This window comes from Ammospiza nelsoni, chromosome 2, assembly GCF_027579445.1.
Source record: "Ammospiza nelsoni isolate bAmmNel1 chromosome 2, bAmmNel1.pri, whole genome shotgun sequence".
Taxonomy (NCBI): Eukaryota; Metazoa; Chordata; class Aves; order Passeriformes; family Passerellidae; genus Ammospiza; species Ammospiza nelsoni.
In genome coordinates this window covers 45,166,323-45,184,842 of record NC_080634.1, presented here as the reverse complement: position 1 = coordinate 45,184,842, position 18,520 = coordinate 45,166,323, and the positions used below count along the sequence as shown (strand labels likewise).

Sequence of the window (18,520 nt, the reverse complement as noted above, 5' to 3'; positions counted from 1 at the left end):
AATCGGCGTGAGGGAAGCGCGGAGGGCCCCGCCCCTGAGAGCAATACCCAACCAGATGTCAGAGCGCCCTGTGAGTGACAGCGGAATGCGCCAGGTAGCGACCTATCAGGGGAAAGGCGGTGCCTGCGGCGGAGCGGCACCCGCGGTGTCGTCAGCGAGGGCAGGTGGGCGGGCCCTCACCTGGAGTGGCGGCCAGCGGAGCCATTCCGAGTGCAAGGAGCAGGAGAATGACGTCGGAAAGAGCCAATCTGCCGGCGTGGCTGCTGCGGGGGGTGGGCCAGACCGGTCGGTGAGCTGCGGGTGTTGGCTGCAGGTGGGTGTGCGCTGCTCGGAGGGAGCGCTCAGGGGGGACCGGCGCCTCGCCGCCTGCGGAGAGGCGGCAGTGGCGGGGAGCGCCGCATGCCGCGGCCGGGCCGCGCTGTGAGGGAAGGGGATCCCTTTGCCCCATCCCGCCCGTCCTGTCAGAATTAATCCTCCCTTAGAATGAACGGAGCCGCCGCGGGGCGCAGGCGCGGGCAGCTGAGCGTGCGCAGTAGGGGCGCTGCCGGCGCTGCCCTCCCGCGGCGGACGGGGCGGGGGCGATGGCGGCCGGTGCTGCTGCCGGGCTGGGGATGGCAGATAACCCTGGCTGTGGCACAAGGAACATAGCTGCCCGCTAAATTCCGCTTCCCTCGGCCCTGTTCGGCGCTGGGAGGTGGTTATGGCCTCGAGGGGGTCCGGGGGAGGTGGTTCTTAGTGGCAGCGCGCCCCGTTGCGGACAGGTGATGCGCGGCCCGTCGCTGCCAGCAGCGCATCCTGCTGAGGTGTCGCCGTCAGCGCATCCATCCCGCTGCAGAGCCCTCCGGGGCCCTGGCAGAGCTGTCGCTGTCGCAGCGGGCTGGGCTCTGTGTACCTTTTATTGACCATAAAGAGGAGCTGATTGTCCCGAGAGCAGATGCAGCGCCTGCATCACCCGAGCGGGTTCTGGCTCCTAAGGATCTGTGCAAACAAAAGGCTCTTGTATCTCGTGCTCTTTGTTCTGTTAAGAATTCCAATGGTTGTCAACTGGATTCCCATTTTTCCTCAATTATAGGCCATCTGTAAATCCTGAAAAGGTAATAAATTTGTTTGCCCTTTGGTTCTGGAGTTGAACCATAGCTAAAATCTGGGGCCTATTTGAAAATTTACAACCTGTCTTTCTGTTGCTTACCTTTAGAAATACTTGCACTTCATCCATCCCCTACTGACCATGTACAAATGATGCAAAAATGCTGAAAATTGTTTTATTGCAGGTATTTGTTACCATCCTCCTTTTTTGTTGTTGTTGTTCACCGTTGCTGGCTCACTGTTAATATGGAAAACTGCTGTTTCTGCACAGGCCAGAAGGTCTTTCTGTCCAGAATAAGTCTCAGTTATAGTTTAGTATAGATTGGTCTTCACAAAATATTTTAAACACAGAAGTAACTTGAATAAAAAAATGTTTAATCAAGGAATCAATTGGGTATTTGACTTATTTCAAAATATTGTTCCTATTTTTCTCCATGATTTAATGAAACAAGGAATGGCATAATCTTTTTTGCATTATCCAAACCCATAGACAAAGTTAACTGACAACAGAGGAGGATTTAACATCATCAAAAAAAAATATCCCAGGAAAATGCTCTTCACTAATATCAAACTGTAGCTGAGGCTTACATTTCAAACTTTGTATTCTGTGCACTTTGAAGAGAAAATTGTGGCAGTTTGTATATTTAGTTACTGATAGGTTATAATACTAATGAATTGTGGATCTTACCTAGTTCCAAAAAAAAACCCCCTCTGGTTTGATTGATAGGTTTGGCTTGTCCATGTTCTCTACTTAAGAGATTTAAACATGTAGTGCTTTTTTTCACTAGTGGATGAACGTTTTTTTTAAATCAGCTTCGTGTGTAAGTGCAATCTGAAGCTTAAGGTGCATTGTATAATATGTAATATAATTATGGATGTATTCAATATAAACACATTTTATAAGGTATGCTAAAATAATCTCTAAAGATGCTCAATATTTCATGCATGTTTTGAAAAAAAACCCACATTTTAATCACATGCAAAAGTGACAGACTACAGAAGCCATTAAAATCTGTCATTTTCTTTTACAGAATTTGCAGTTATTTTCAGCAGAATTAGAAGTACAGTGTCTCATTTTAATTCCTTTTTTTCTTGAAAATTAAAATGACAGTTCTTGATCTTTTTTGCCAAAGGAAATAATTTGCAAAATAAATTCATGAATTAGAGAAATTTAATTTTAAGAGAAAATTCAGCCAGTTTTACTTCTTTTAAGTGATTACTACTTTATCTTAATGGGTTCATGTGTTTATCAGGGAACATGCACTTAATAATCACTGCTTGCAGAGTGGGAATCTTCCACTCTGGAAATGCCTTCAGGAATTACTGCAATTTCCTTACTTCCTATTGATACCATGCTAGGTTTTTTTTCCATGTTGATTTTTTTTCATCACTTCTAAAGAACACAAAGCTTTAAAGTCTCTGTGTCACCTTTCAATCTGAGAATATTATCCCAACATTTATTATTGATAAATGTCATTTTTGTAGATTAAATGTCGCAACAGATCCTGTCCTCTTTTTTCTTTTGCTTACTAAAATGATTGACTGAATATTATTTTTCTTTGAAGTTCAGTTATTTATGAAAAACCTGTGAGACTCAGTTGCATTGAAATTTCTAGGCAGGAACTTGGAATTCTCTTAGTGTTTTCAATCTCAGGCAATCAGTGACAATCAACACATTAATGGAATATAAAAGCACAGAACTTGTACTCAGTATTTATAGTTTAATTACATTTTAAGTGACTCTTGGCTTTTTAGTAGTCAGTCTTTTTAGTTCATTAGAAGTGTCACCAAATCCTACAGATATGTGTTCCACTCATACTCAGCTTAGAGAATGTTAAATGAGATGCAGAGTGTAGAGTGGTGTTTTTAAAACTTATTAACAAGTCATTAATTTCTCTCCTTTTGAATGGACAAGGAATGAAAATAGCAAATCATCTTGATTGGGTATACAGTATACTCAATACTATAATACTTTTAATATTAGATCTTAGAATGGTGATCTTGACCTTTTCAAAACATATATTAATGCACCCTTACATTTTGTATGGAAAAGACCCCCTGAAAGTTCCCTGGAGAAATCTATACAATTACTTCATGTTCACTGTGCTTAATTCTTTCATCCTGGGTACATTAAATGTTCTGTAAAATACCAGGTCTTAAGATTTCCCTTTTTTAAAATCCTGGTCCTTAGTAAGACATACTGTCCAAGCTGGGAGAAGGCCATGTAATAAACACAATGTTCCATTGAAGAACAATTTATTTCTCATAAGTTACCTGCTATGAAGTACAAAGATTTAAGTTTTTTTTAATTGGTGAGTGCTGTAGCACAGCTGTATTGTGCTTTCAGGTAAAAGCAGATAGATTGTTTTACAATTGGTTGTAACTAATGAAATACCAAATCAGGGTTGAGTTTTGACTAGTTTTGCCAGCTGTGTTGGAAGAGGAGAGAGCTCTTCCATGCATGTATGTCTACCTGCGCAGTGTCACCTCTGATTTCTGAATGGCCACTCCCTTGTGCTGGTACAGTCTGGAGTCTCAGCCCCGTTCCAAGGGTTTGGTCCTGTTTATTGTCAGGCAGACACAGCCCTAAGGGGCTTTTCCTGGCAGAGTAGGAGCTGAGCTATGTGAGATATTTATGTGTGCTCAGTGCTTCCACAAAGCAGAATTCCCTAGGCTATTTCAAAGTCACACATATTTATATGTATATTGTTATCTCACTATTATAAAGTGATCAAACAGTTTGGTGTCTTAGCCACTGTCTTTCTGGACCCTCATTTGGGTGTTCATGCTTCACTGTTATTACACATCCTCTCCCTAGTTTGATATCTTTTCCTTGGTTATTCACCAAGAAATAATTGCACATCTTCCACCATTCTCAACTTCATTAGCATATTTAAACTTCTCTAACCATTTTGTTTATCAGTTGTAGCAGCTAAGGCTATTTGGACTTTTGGTTTAGCAAAATCTTTTCAGCAGAAGTGTTTATTAATATACGCACATTATGTGAGTATGTTCCCATCAGTGCTTTGGAAGGAACTACAACAGATTCTGCACAAAAAAAAGTTCATCTCTGCTCAAAGGTCACTTCACAGTTCTGTTTCCTTTACTGTTTCTGATCTGTGGGATGGATGTGAAAGTCATTTCTAGGACATCTGTTGCAGTGGTTATGATTTTAGTGTATGCCTGAATGTTCTGAAAATGTCTGTCCTGATGTTTTTGGTCTCCTTTATGAGTTTAACAGTATGCTGTGTTTATAGTTTCCTAGTGTAATATTAAACATATATCCAGGTTATTAAATTCATGTCTAAAAGGTTATTTGAACTTCCCGAAGGAAAAGTATAAAAAAATAAATTAATGCATTTCAGTGTCTTCTAGGTACAGAATTATAAGAACACTTAAGAAGGATTGTTGATGGTGCTAACTAAAAAACAATCATAAATATGTTGCATCCTCCATATATCTTTGGAAAGGGAGCATTAGCATTGGTGAAGTGAAAAGTTCCACTAGAAATTCAGTGAGGTTTTGGCAGCTGTTTGCATGGAATCAAGGTCAGTTAAACACTTTCTTGTAGCTTTTTACAAATGCTTAGATACTATGAGGAATGTGTGTATAACTCATATTTTGACTGTGGTCTTATCAGAGTTCTCAGTGTGGTTACCTGGCATCTGGGTCAATGAGCTCTTTATGTTCTAGACTGCTCCGTCCCTTAGTGTCCTGGGAAAAGGACAGTGTTAAATCTTGGCAAAGGCTTGTAACCAGGTGATCCCTCATGGCCCTTCCAACCCAAACCACTCTATGCTTCTACGACAGAGGGGTCTCATAAACAGCACAGCTAATGAGGTCTGGGCCCTTATTACTGGATTTTGTGACAGATCATAAGAATGCTCTTACCCTCTGAGCTCTCAGGCTGTCCCTTATTTCATCCACCATAATGACCAAAAGTAGTTTACTATCCCTGTTGGGGTCTCTAGCTTGTCAGAGTGACCCCGAGAAGAGTTTGGAAGTCCCTTTTCCCAGCCCGGCGCTTGAAGAAAGAGTCAGGGCTCTTCATTTCTCGGTCTCAAGGTTGTTTATTGTATCTTATCTATAAAAGTTTTCTCCTGTCCTGCTGAGGTCTCCTGTCATGGGGGACCTCAGCAGGATAGGACAAAGAATTGTATTTTATGTCTTTATACTAAAAACTACGTGTACAATGTTTACAATTACTTTCCAATACCTATCACCTATGTTAGACAGTGAGCTTCTTCTCTAAACCAATTTAAAAGTGCCAACATCACAGCAGAAGATGGAGACCAAGAAGAAGAAGAAGGAGAAAGGCTGGACATGTCCAGATCCCTTCATCTTGCCCCCTAGACCTCCATTCTTAAAACCCAAAATCTGTTTTTTCACCTCATGATAAATTTGCTATCATTCTACTTAATTTGTCGTGGCTTGCAGATCTTCATCTAAGGTTGGTAACTTGCTCCATGGGTCATAATCAAAACCACAGGCATTTTGGGCTCTGTGCCAGGGTCTCTGAGACCTCTGGCAGGGGTCTTGGCTGCTCAGGACAGCCAGAGGGATGTCCTGGGTCCTGGCATATCCCCAGCCTTCTGTTCAACTGCTCGCTGCTCTGTGGCCCTACACAGACTGGCCATTGCTTGCCACTTGACTGTCAGGCATGCAGAATCTGGCCCCTCAACTGGACACCTGTACAGATAGTTTTGAGAGGTACATGTATGTCCCCTTCACATGTGTTATATGGGGTTGACATTAATAACTGTGAAGTTTGTATCAGTTTTCACTGTAGCAGCCAACTGGCCTTGTGTTTCAGGTGTTATCCAATAAAAATAAGCCAGGGAAAATGTTTAAATTTTAACTTTAGGGGAGTTTAGTTTTGGAATAGTTTTCAGTTGTCTTTGTCAACCAGTTGTTGGTTTGTTGTTTTTTTGGTTTTTTTTCAGAAAAGCAGGCTAATAGCTAAGGGGGCATTTGCCAGTGTACGACTGTAAAGGTCCAGGAGGAGCAGGGAGGTTGTGCCAGGTGGTGAGAGATTGGATCACGCACAGCAGTACTTGTGTCTTGTTCCAGGAGAGGCTGCAAGGCCGGTTGCTCAACAACACACAGATGTGTCTTAAAAAGGAAAAGTAAGAGATCCCAGATCTAATGAACCCTTTACTGGAGCTTGGTTCTTGGTAATCCACAATAAGACAGGCCTTTTAATGGGAATCCTGGGGGAGTTTATGGAGCAAATAAAAAGAGGGGTGTTCCCCAGCATTCCTGAGCTGCAGACCTCTTCCATGTATATTTGCACCCCCTAAGTTTCTTACCCTTTTACAAATATTTATAAAAACCCCTACTGATCAAATATTTATAAAATCCCCTACTGATAATTAATATGGCTTTGTAGAAGAATGCATGAAATAATTATAAATGCCTTGTTAACATACCAAGTTTTAGCTGAATTGTTAAGAGAGTTTGAAGGGCTCTAAAATCATCAGCAGATTCAGTGAAGTGGTACATTAATACCAAAATTATAATAAGTCAGGAATTGGCTACAAGACAGCTAGAAATTGAATTTATTAATATGTATTTTTTTAATAGAGAGAAGGGTGAATTAGGCTAAGTCATCGCACAGTGTTCATTACTACATTCCTTAATTGTGGACAAAAACATTCACGATGGAGTGCTGAATTTTGCTTTTGAGAAAATAATGAGATACTGCTATTAGAGATTAGGATTAGGATGCACTAGATGACTTGGAAATTGGTCTAGTGAGACAGTGATGAGGTCTGAACCATAACATTGTACAACAAATCTTGTATCAGTGAAAGAAATTTAGGATCAAACCAGAGTAAAGAGAAAACTGCAAGCAATAATAAGGAAAACCAGAAACTCAGCCTTATAAATGAACCTTGGAAAGTTTGACAATTATTCATTCTAGTGAAAGTTGAGAGAGGATATCAACACTCTTGATAATTGTAAGAATGAATAAATATACAAAGGAAAATGATGTCAAATAACAATTTTAACAGAAGAACAAATATATGTAAGCATTAATAAATTGATGTGTAATTAAGAGGTTTACAGTCTCTACACCAATGTACTGGAATAGAGTATTTGTGGTAATAGTGTGGTAAAAGAAAACTTTCTGAAACATTGATTGCTTGTATGAAAGTGATCATATGATGTCTTGTCTAAAATAGCATAGTTCAACTTGATTACAGTAGATGTTTCCATCTTCATAATACAAATATTACTGAAATTGGTAATTTTATCATCAGAAAGCATATTGTAGGTTGGACCTTGCTATAGAAATGACATGTAAGTGGAGAAAGATGTCTAGTATCAATTGTCAGTTCCAGAATTTTGCAGAAAGGTTTATGTTTCTTTTAGAAGGAGTGTTATTTGACGTGATGCCAAATAAACTTTGAAATTCACTTTCTTTTATAAAAAAGTTTCATTCAAATGTGGGAAACTAATGTTATTGAAGCAACTCTGCTTTTGAAGATTCAGCCTTTTGAGGAGCAGGCTTTTAAATTCATAAGAAAAGGGTATTCTAGAGAATTCTGACATAGGAAAAAGTTTCATGATTTATGGAAGTTGGGGTTTATGAGGCCATACATTATCAGAATAAATGGTGGTCTTGTTCTTCTGTATTTTCCTAGTTCCTCAGGCTTAGAATGGAAAGAGTGAATACGTTGAGATTGTCTGGCCATGGGAAGGAGAAGATGCCTGCTCCAAGAGTGCCAGTGCTGGCAGCAAGATCACTGGATCTCTTCTCTTCCAGGAGACATGGAGGTCTATTTGTGGTTGGAGCTACCTGACTAGATAAAGTATAGATCAGTCTGCTGTGAAAGTACCTCACATGAAGACTGCCTGATGGTTTAGTTTCCGCTGAATATATCTTGTTATCAGATGAACCTTTTCAGAAAATTGAAAACCAAAACCAGTATTTTCTTGTTTCTGGGTTTTGTTTGGAATGTTTTGTCCCCTGTCAATTCAGGTGGGCCATTATCTGTTACTGATTTTAATTGGAATTGTGGAAGCAAAATCCTGGAATAAAAAAAAATTGGAATGTTTCTTTAAGCTTTAAAATAGGCAGTCTTGACTCAGATTTTCAGTAAGGGCAATTTATGCAATAAATAAATAGCTCTTTGAATAGGTGTAAATAAAATATAATCATGTTTGAAGTTTCTTTATATTGACAAAGTGGTTGTAAAAAACAGTTCAAACCAATTTACCATAGAAAAGCCACACTTCAGTGTAGGGATTTTCACCAGAGAAAAACTTGGCTGCTGAAAGGGAGATGGTCTTAAATTTAAATGTGTTCTAAAGCCAGTTAATTTACGCCACTGTAAATGAAACTTAGAGTGGGCAAACACAAAGCTTCCTAACATGACTAGAGGTACATGACAAAATCAGTTTCAATTGACTAAGCACTCAAAGGTGTACTGTCAAAAAACTGTCTCTAAATGACCCTGTTTGGTAAGTCGCAGCAATCCTGTTATTCAGTCAGGCTCTTGGTGTTGTTTGTATGCCATTATTGCAGTCCAGAGTGCCTCATGGGAATCCACTTAGGATGCAGTCTAATAGCCTCTGTCTCCCTTCCACTACAAGATGTAGAGTGATCAGCCTTTTGGAATGTAAAATATGTAACTAAGTTTTCTTTTTCCATCTTAATTTTACATAAAATTGTAAAAATGTGGGGTTTTTTGAGGGTAAGCCTAGGACTAGTCTTTCTCTTAATTGACAATTAAACACACTCCTTGATGTGCTTCCTGTGTACTTTTATTAAAAAAAAATTCTTACAGGTGGGTATTATCTGTAGAATTGTTCTTTGATATATGGCAGATAATTTGCCATATGAATGATATTTTACAAAGTAGTAGTATTATCAAAGTCACTTGTAACACAAATTTCTAACTGTGCATATGATACACGAACTAAATTCAATGCTGGGAACTTCTTTGTTTGTTTTATGGTGCATTGATTTAGTTTGGTTTTTTTAATAATAAGACTGTAGAATCAATTACTTATTTTTCCATTTCAGGAATAGATTGAAGAAAACATGGCCAATCAACGGGATTACATTAGCAGACCTATTTGCAATGGAATTTCTGTTCCTGAAAATAAAATCAATTCCTTAGTGGCTGAAGGTCATGGACAACAAATTCTAAAAGTACTACAAAAGTTCAGAGAACAAAATATATTTTTTGATTTTAAAATTCGTGTGAAAGATGAAATAATTCCCTGTCATCGTTGCGTACTGGCAGCATGCAGTGATTTTTTCAGGTAAACCTAATTTTGGTGTGAGTTTGCAGGAAATAGATTGTAAGTTCTCTGGGAGGGAAGGAGGGAGGGAATAGAATTTAAAAACAAAACAAAACAAAACCAAAAATTAAAAAAATTATCACAATTTACATATGTCTGCAGAGTTTTGAGCACAGCATTCAAACATCCTTTTAGGGGTATGTGAGATACAGTTCTTTGTATTTACAGAAAGCCATGAGGACTTTATGAAACAGATTCCAACAGCAGTTGAAACTCTGTAATAAAATTTCAAATCATAAATATGTGGTTCTGCTGTTAGGTTGAACTGACACAGGTTATGTATGTTTAAGAGTTACCTGTTGCCTGTATCAGTACTTGAAGGTCTGCAAGGATATTGTTTCAGTTTTTATATCAATTTTTATATGATAGTCTATGTACTTTAACACATTCATGTTGTGAAACGATTGATTAGAAATACATCTTGTAATCTTGTACTGAGCAATTGTGGATAAATTGTACATAACTTTGGAATGGAACTGGTTTTTGTTTGTCCAAGAAGAGTGGTCGGTATTGTAGAAATTGTCTTCAGAGGTATTTAAATAGATATGCATACTTTTCCTAAACTACAGATTTCATCTTTTCAGCATGAAATGGATCTTCCTTCTTGTGCTTAAAGCTGTGTATTCTTAAGGGACAGTCTTCATTCACATACAGAATATTAATTTATAAATAAGCCTTAATATAAATTAATATAAATATTAATTTATAAATAGAAAGATTCAAACTCTCAGTTCCACACTGAAAGTGTTTCTGAATAGAGTTTACTAAAAACAAAGCTCAGACTCTTAACAATGAAAAAATGGACTCTTGGGAATGAGTTAATAGCCTCAATTCGGTTGCCTGTACATAGGTGAGTGTTATTTTCAAATGTCCTGGAACATCCCATGGTCTAAGTGAGTCTGCCATGTATGACAGAAGATAGGTAGATGTGTTCTAAGAATTACTGAAAAAAAGAAGGAATGCAGATGAAATGAGCACTTTCTCCACTGTAGGAGCAGATTTGTTTTTTTCTCTGACACACAAGACTACTTTCATTTGTCTTTTAACTGCTTGACAGCACCAAGATGATCTGGTGGAAAGAAATACTAGGATGAAATAACTTCCAGTGGTAATTTTTAGAACTGAAGTTAAGCACATGGAAACGCGTGTGTCCTTTTCATTACCTACAGACTCTTCAGATTAAAAACTGCCTGGAGAGATCTCTCCCTGCTCCTAATGGTTGATATGGTAGATAATAGCAGCCATCAGGTTCATAAGTTGTCCTGCAATGCAAGGCCCATTTTTTACCTTCAAAGAATAAAAAGTACCTAGGTCCACTACAAACATTTTGAAATGGAACACTTTTTGTCTTCCTTGGCCTTTGGACTTCTCTTACTTTTGGCTTCATTGTGTAAACCGAATAATCAGCAACATTTTGATCCTCACTTGTTAGCTTTAAGAGTCAAAACCTTTGCCTACATTGCTCTTCTTCTATTAGTATTGTTCAGTTGCTATTTTACTCCCGAATTAGAGCTTTCATAGCTCATGGGTTAATGAGCAAAGGATTATAAGGGTCATCACTTAGTATGCAAAGAGGTCTTTGGGACACAGTTGTCTTACTGTAATTTTGTGTTCTTGTTCGGGAAGTCAGACAAGTTCCTCCTTTACCAGGTGTTCACATCCCAAAGAGTATGTGCTATACACAGGGATGGTTTTTTTTTTTTCCTCTTTGGCTTCAGAAAAAAATGAGATTTCAAAAATCCCATACAACAGAGATACTAAGTGTATAACTGAACTATGATATAACACTTTTTTTAGTATGAATTAACTGATATATTAATATCCAGATTCTCTGCTTTGCATTTGATGATTTATCAAACTCTTCCTCCCTTATTATCTTGTGTCATATTCAGAAGCCACTGCTATCCTAGCTTGAGGCTTAGTCTCTGGGAGGGTAGGGCAAGGGATATTGCAGCACTGTTCTGTTGCTAGCACTTACTTGCTTGTAAAACTTTAATTATTTTATCTTGCCGTGTTAGATTGTGTGAAAGAGTTAAATGTTATTACATCGTTAGAATAAAGCAGTTAAAGTTGTAATAAAATTTCCACAAATCTCCTGGTCAATAGTCCATTCCACAATTTCAACCATCATCTTTATATTCAGTCACAATCTACTTTCTGCACGGTTTCTTTATGTCATGCCATCATATCAAAATCTCATTTTTTCTCTGACATTGGCCTGTACTCATACATCTCTCTGTCAACTCTAAAGCAAGAATTAAGTTTCCTTGTGTTTTTTCTCCTCATGTACCCCTTACCTACTTTTATTTCTGAGGACTACACCCATCATCTGTCTGGCCATTTGCTCAGCCTGCAATTTGGAAGGGGTTTTTTTTTCCACATAATTTTATGTACTCATCCACATTGCATGACCTAACTCATAGGGCTTTTTTACTATGTATTTTTTTAAATCAGGCTTTCTTTCCCAAAGTTGAAACTGATGCTGTCCTGAAATATTTCACATATTCTCTCATGCTGAGAGCTGCAGACTTCATCACCATTTGTGAAAATGCATACAAAACACAGGTGCTGCAATGATTTTGTTAAGCCATCACACTGAATATGTTCTTATCACCAATATTTTTTTTTCAAACACACCAAATAATTTCATTGTTCATATAAGAACTTTCACAATTTAGACCAATTTTAGACCAGCCCACATTATTAAGTGCCCCTAATTGTCTCCTTCCACATCAGTGTTCTCATCTGTTTGCTGAATCTTTAATTTGTGTGTATATCTTGTGTATTCTATTCACAGAGCCATGTTTGAAGTTAATATGAAAGAACGGGATGATGGCAATGTTACTATTAGTAACCTATCACCCAAGGCAGTGAAAGCTTTTCTTGATTATGCTTACACAGGAAAAACAGAGATAACCAATGATAATGTGGAAATGCTGTTCCAACTGTCGTCATTTCTTCAAGTTTCACTCCTTTCCAAAGCTTGCAGTGACTTCCTAATAAAAAGTATTGATCTTGTGAATTGCTTACAGTTGCTTTCTCTATCAGAAAGTTATGGGTCTGTCCGCTTGTTTGATCATGCGCTAGATTTTGTACAACACCACTTTTCATTGCTGCTCAGATCAAGTGACTTCTTGGAGATGAATTTTGAGATATTACAAAAATGCCTCGAGGCGGATGAACTAGATGTCCCTGAGGAAGAATCAGTGTTGAAAGCTGTCCTCCAATGGACCAAACACAACTTAGAAACACGGCAGAAATACCTGCCTAATTTGATTAAAAAAGTGAGATTGCACCAGTTACCTGAAAAGACTTTGCGGGACTTTCTGCATTCTGAAGAGCACTTACTTAAGAGTGCTAATTGCTCAGTAATAATCAATGATGCAGTTAAAAGTGTGCAGAACTTCAGTGGATTGTTTCCAGATGCACGTCCTTCAACAACAGAAAAATATATATTTGTTCATAAAACAGATGAAGATGGAGAAAACAGACATACGTTCTGCTACAACATCAAAACAGATAAATGGAAAGAACTACCACATACGCACATGATTGATCTGCCAGGGTCGAGTTTGTCTAGCTATGGAGAAAAAATATTTATAACTGGAGGATGCAAGGGTAATTGTTATAGGACTGTCAGGCTTCATATTGCTGAACCATTTCATGATGCCACTGACCAAACCTGGTGCTACTGCCCAGTCAGCAATGAATTCTCCATAGTGTCAGCTATGAAAAAACCAAGGACAATGCACACATCTGTTGTAACCTTAAATCAGCTCTTTGTGATAGGTGGAAAGACCAGAGGAGCTCAAGAAACGCGGAGTCTTTTGGACGTAGAATCCTATAACCCTCTTTCCAAAGACTGGAAATCTGTAAGCCAGTTACCAAGAGGTATCTACTATCCAGAAGCAAGTGCATGCCAGAATATAATTTATGTCCTTGGCTCAGAAGTAGAGATTACTGATGCCTTTAATCCGTCCCTTGACTGTTTCTTTAAGTATAACGCTATGACTGATCAGTGGTCTGAGCTTGTAGCAGAATTTGGGCAGTTTTTCCATGCAACTCTAATCAAAGCTGTTCCAGTGAACTGCACATTGTACATATGTGATCTCTCCACCTACAAGGTTTACAGTTTTTGCCCAGAAACCTGTGTTTGGAAAGGGGAAGGATCTTTTGAATGCGCTGGCTTTAATGCAGGGGCAGTTGGGACAGAAGACAAAATTTATATACTAGGTGGTGATTATGCTCCAGAAGAAATCACAGATGAAGTTCAAGTCTACCACAGTAGTAGGTCTGAGTGGGAAGAAGTTTCACCAATGCCAAGAGCCTTAACTGAGTTTTACTGTCAGGTCATTCAATTTAATAAATATAGGGACCCCTGGTCACCTGTACTGACAATTTGCTCTGGAGAATTTTGAAACTCCCAAGTTAAAAGAGTCTATTTAAATGAACAAGTTGTAGAATAGTTTTTAAGTATTAGTTTACAGATGGAGAAATATGTACTTATTTGCTTAAATTTTCAGTTTTGATTAAATGCTGTAGGATTGCTTTTGGAAGACTCCATTAAAATGTCATTCATACTAGTCATTATACAGACAGTATTATATACTTAATTTTATATACAACTCTTCTCTGTAATTATTAGAATAATTTTTAAAATTATATTAATTTTCCAAAAAGAATATTCATGAGGAATTAGTTGTGTAATATGTGTCATTATTTCTGTAATATTCACAGTTGTCCCAATAGACAAATTGCCAAATGAGAAAACTGATTGTGTACTGTTTTCCCTATGTAACTGAAGTTTAAAAGACATTTTCATTAGTGCGATTCAGATTTTCTATGTTCATAAACCTGTAAGAGGAATACATTGTCAGCTTTATCTTATCACAATGACCTTAGCAAGGACAAGAGCCAAAGTGACCTTCACAGTATTAAAACCAGGTATTTAACTTGAAGAGACTGATAATTCCTGGCATCTTACTTCAGCTCTTCAGTTTTGCCAGTTTTTCTCCATCCTTGTGCCTTAGTAGTAGCTTTATTTTCTGTTTCCATGCCATTAACTGTGGCAAAGTAAACTCCAATAACATACTGCAGGGTAGGTAAGATTTCTACAGGACAGATGATTCATGTGAATACCTTTGCTTCAGTCATGTTTCTGACTAAAGAAAGAAGACTTCAGGATGTTTTCTGTCAGAAGTCTTCATCTCTGAAGTCTTCAGTGCTACCTACTAAGCAGTCACTAGGCTGCTTATAGCAGCAAGCTGTAAACTGAACCGTAGCTGTTGCTTCCGTTAACTATGGGAAAAGGTTGTATCTTGTCGTACATCAAATATAAAGTTACGAAACTACACCCCCATATTAAAAGGCAATAGTAAATAGTATTCTGAGGTGAGAAATCATCTCTTGTGGTTTAAATTAATTAAAACACTTTATCTTGAACTTCATTGTATTTTTAAGATGAAAAAATATTACACAGTTAACACTTCACAATTTATTGCTTGATAAACTTTAAGTAGTCAGCTATGATAATGTTAAAATTGTAATGGACTTTTAGTGCTAATATTAGTCTAGCCATATATTCTGAAGTAAATTTGATCTCATGCTTACAAAGTCAGTCTTCTTTCTGACAGGAGGACACTGAAATTAGCTAGGTTTCATAAATTAATTTGGATTCTTCCACAGCCTGAGAATTTCCTTTCTTACCAGGTATCCAGATAAGACACTGAGAGCCCTTATGTTCTCTATAAGTGTTGTGAAAGCAGTAAGGTTGTCTTCTGCCAGACAGAAATCATGATTCTAAACATTTAATCACATCTTTTCAAGAAGTTTAAATAATTAATAAAATTTAGTGAGGCATCAGAGACATCTTTTATATGTCTTGAGACAATTGTGGTAAGTTCATTATCACATCACTACTGCATGTACTTTTTGTAAAACCCAAGCTGAATATTAATGCTTAATATTGCCTAGAACAGGCTTCTGTTTTAAACAGTAAACAATGGAAGGTTCTGATTCTGTGACTGACTCTGTAATTGGTTATGAGATACCCTTACAAATTTAGATAACATTCATCATAGCAATTTTCATAAGCATGTAAACTAAAATCATGTATATTTGGAATAGAGCAGGACCGTTCCACTCAGTAATTTCTGTATATTAATATGTGTGTCAGTTCTGTAGAAGTTAGTAGCTTGCTACAGTATTTCAGGCAACTTCCCCATTTATTTTGGTTTTTTTTTCCATAATAAGTCTCCATATTTTAACTAAACGTAGCTAGGTAACCTCTACAATCACCTTGTAGAAATGCAAGTATTTTTATATTGGGACACAACTACTTTTTGTTAGTGCAAAGCAAATGTATTGAGTAGAGAGAAGAAGAATACTATTCCTACTTACTGAAACAATAGGAAAAAACCAAACACATAGGAAAATGAGAGTTTTAGTTTTAATGAAGCTACTCAGGGTAGCATAGAGACTTCATTAACCATTAATTATTGCAACTTGTCACATCATTGGAATAAAAGGCCCAATTCACCTTTGCTTATGTATTTGTGTTGTGTTTGTACCTGAGTAATATGAGTATACAATTTATGCATTGAGAAAAGTGACATAATATGCCCGTAGTACATGGGTATAAATAGCTATGCAAATTGAAAGAGACTAGAGAATTGCAAGGGTGTTTTAATTGCCACTGTCATGACCAGATTGCTGGGTCACATAAACAGCAAGCGAGTGAGTCATTCAGGTGATGCTCTTTCCTCTGAAGTTTTTGCCTACAGCAGATCTTTTTGGCAGTCTTCCACCCAGCTACTTGCTATAAGACTCTGGCATCTGACATCAGACAGAGCAATGACGTATGTGAGAAATTCCTCAGTGCAGAGGAATTATAGACAGTGAAAACTGACTGTAGCTGAATTGGGAAAATAGACATGCTTCTTTAATATTCTACACTATACTTGTGCAGGAACTAATGTCAGTTCCCAGTTGAAAAATCATTCACAGATTTCACAGGGAGGTGAGCTCTTACTCAGTGATCAGGAAATAATGTAGTAATGTCAGTTACTTTCTAGTATTGCTTACAGAAAAGTTACTGTGAAATGGTACTGATTTTCTGCAGTTAGGCACGTCAACCTGTACTACAGCTCTCACAGAAGGAAAAAGGATCATTTGCCACATTTCCACATACAAAGTATTAAATCTGGTAGCAGAACAGAATGCAGAAGAAGCAGAAGTGTTAGGAAGTCATGTTTAAAAACAAGGCTTTATCATAGAAGAAAGGACCTATGTTCCAAACCCTGTGATTAATTGCTAAAGATGTAAAAAATCTCAGTGAACTACACAAAAAAAAAATATTTCCTTGAGTAACTGTTGTAGTCTGGATCAAACTGATTTTTCAGTCTACAGAGCATTTATGCAATTAAAAAACAAGTCACAAAATTAATGCAAAGTGAGTTTTCAAAAATCTTTTATGACTTTTCAAAGCTCTTTGAATCAAAGCTTTATGAAAAAGTACCTTCCTCTAAAGATAGTAACTAGATTAACGACTATGTACGTTCTCACTGAAATAGAGTGATGTTTAAACATACAAAATGCATGTAAAATTATAATCTACTATTTGCACTTAAATGATGTAACCAAAACATTTCTAATAGTATTCTATTTTATGTCACAGAATACATTATAAGCATGACCAGTATAATATACACGAAGATAATATATATTGTATGTGGGATTGTAATATCCAATGATGATTATATTGGATAATCTTAATTTTTAAAGAATGCTATCAAAACGTTATGGCACTTTGGTAATGTTATCATACTGGTTTAGTTGTTATAATAAATATCAATTATTCAGGTATTTTATTGATTATGTTTGCACAGACCTGATGATTATTATTTAAGGACTAATTAATCTGTTTTCTATATTCTAAATACATTTGTAGTAAGTCAGTTTACTGCTGTTAAAATTCGTTATATTCACAAAATTGAGTAGATTTTCTGGGTCAGATTTATTTATGTTATTACTCTGTGAAGAAAACTGTTTACCTCCTGTGGTTAGTAAAGGGTAGTAGGTAAGGTATAGGCTATAGAATGTGCTGACTGCAGTTCCTAATGTGGAGATTAATTTTAGATGTTTCTGTTTGTAGGTGACCAACAGGAGGCAGCATAAGATCTCTTATAATTAAAACAGACTGAAAACAGGGATGTATTTGACAATATTTATAGTTGAGCATTATGCTCAATTTACTTTTTTCCTTCTAACAGCCAGTAAAGCATAGAGAACAGTAACATTTCGCTGCTGCCTGGGCTCTGCTGATATGTGGAAAGTATGATACTACACATTTGCTGAGATGTTCATTCTTTTGTGAAATAAAGCACTGAGCAACTGAATCCTTCTTGGGTCTCTCTTTTTTTTTCTTTTTTTTTTTTTTCCAGTGAGTTTTAAACTGCAGAGATTCTACAGTGTTTCTAATGCAGGTAATCTCTTTTGGGATTTGTTGGTTTGTTTTTTTCCCTTCAGTTGGAGAACATTTTGAATGCCATAACCAAGAAGCAGTGAGCATGGATGAAAACTGCAGTGAGGGTGGTTTATAATTATCCTTAGACCTTGTATTTGTATTTCCTTTGCATACTGAATTACTGTTCCCATGCTAATTTTAATTGTCTGCTGAAAAGTTTTTAAGTTTACCATGGTAAGGTACTCAATTAAATTGGTATAATTTTTTAAAATTAGATCAGATTGATATACAGGTTTTTTTAACAGTCTAAGTATTGCAAATGATTGGGTGTTTACTGTTACTGAAATGGACCTTCCATACTAGTAGAAGGAGCTTTATATGGAAGGAGAAAAAAGCTACAGAGTCCAAAATTTGCATGCCAAGACTTGCAGAAATGGCATCAATACAAAGTGATGGAGCCCAGTGTTGTCTTATATCCTTCCAAAACTGAAAATTCTGTAACCCCGAGACTCCTCTATAGATAGATTCGAGTTGCAGCAATACAAATTGACTTTCCAACACTCCAAGGCCTTTGCCCCAATAGCCTTTCAGCTAGCAAAAGCCTTTTGGAGACATGTACAAAGCATTCCATCAGCATTCACAATATTAAAAGCTTAT

The 18,520-nt window shown here is 37.3% G+C and overlaps 1 protein-coding gene across 3 annotated transcripts; it reads left to right on the top strand.

Annotated features, from left to right (window-relative positions):
* The first annotated feature begins 280 nt into the window (after positions 1 to 280).
* KBTBD3 (kelch repeat and BTB domain containing 3) lies at positions 281 to 17,795 on the top strand. 3 transcript variants are annotated; one of them, XM_059466734.1, is made up of 4 exons: positions 281 to 313; positions 7,734 to 7,866; positions 9,119 to 9,360; positions 12,197 to 17,795. In XM_059466734.1, exons 3-4 carry the CDS (start codon positions 9,137 to 9,139, stop codon positions 13,815 to 13,817), a joined length of 1,845 nt encoding a protein of 614 aa, XP_059322717.1. In that variant the 5' UTR covers positions 281 to 313; positions 7,734 to 7,866; positions 9,119 to 9,136; the 3' UTR covers positions 13,818 to 17,795. The 3 variants fall into 3 exon arrangements, with proteins under 3 accessions (XP_059322717.1, XP_059322716.1, XP_059322718.1); XM_059466733.1 differs by lacking the exon at positions 281 to 313 and having other exon boundaries at positions 7,837 to 8,071; XM_059466735.1 differs by lacking the exons at positions 281 to 313; positions 7,734 to 7,866 and adding an exon at positions 7,883 to 7,901.
* The last annotated feature ends 725 nt before the right edge of the window (positions 17,796 to 18,520 follow it).

Excerpts from the sequence above, each read along its gene's own strand:
- KBTBD3 (XM_059466734.1), top strand. The coding sequence starts at position 9,137 with ATGGCCAATCAACGGGATTACATTAGCAGACCTATTTGCAATGGAATT. Across the intron at positions 9,361-12,196 it reads GCATGCAGTGATTTTTTCAG|AGCCATGTTTGAAGTTAATA; the intron begins GTAAACCTAATT and ends TTCTATTCACAG.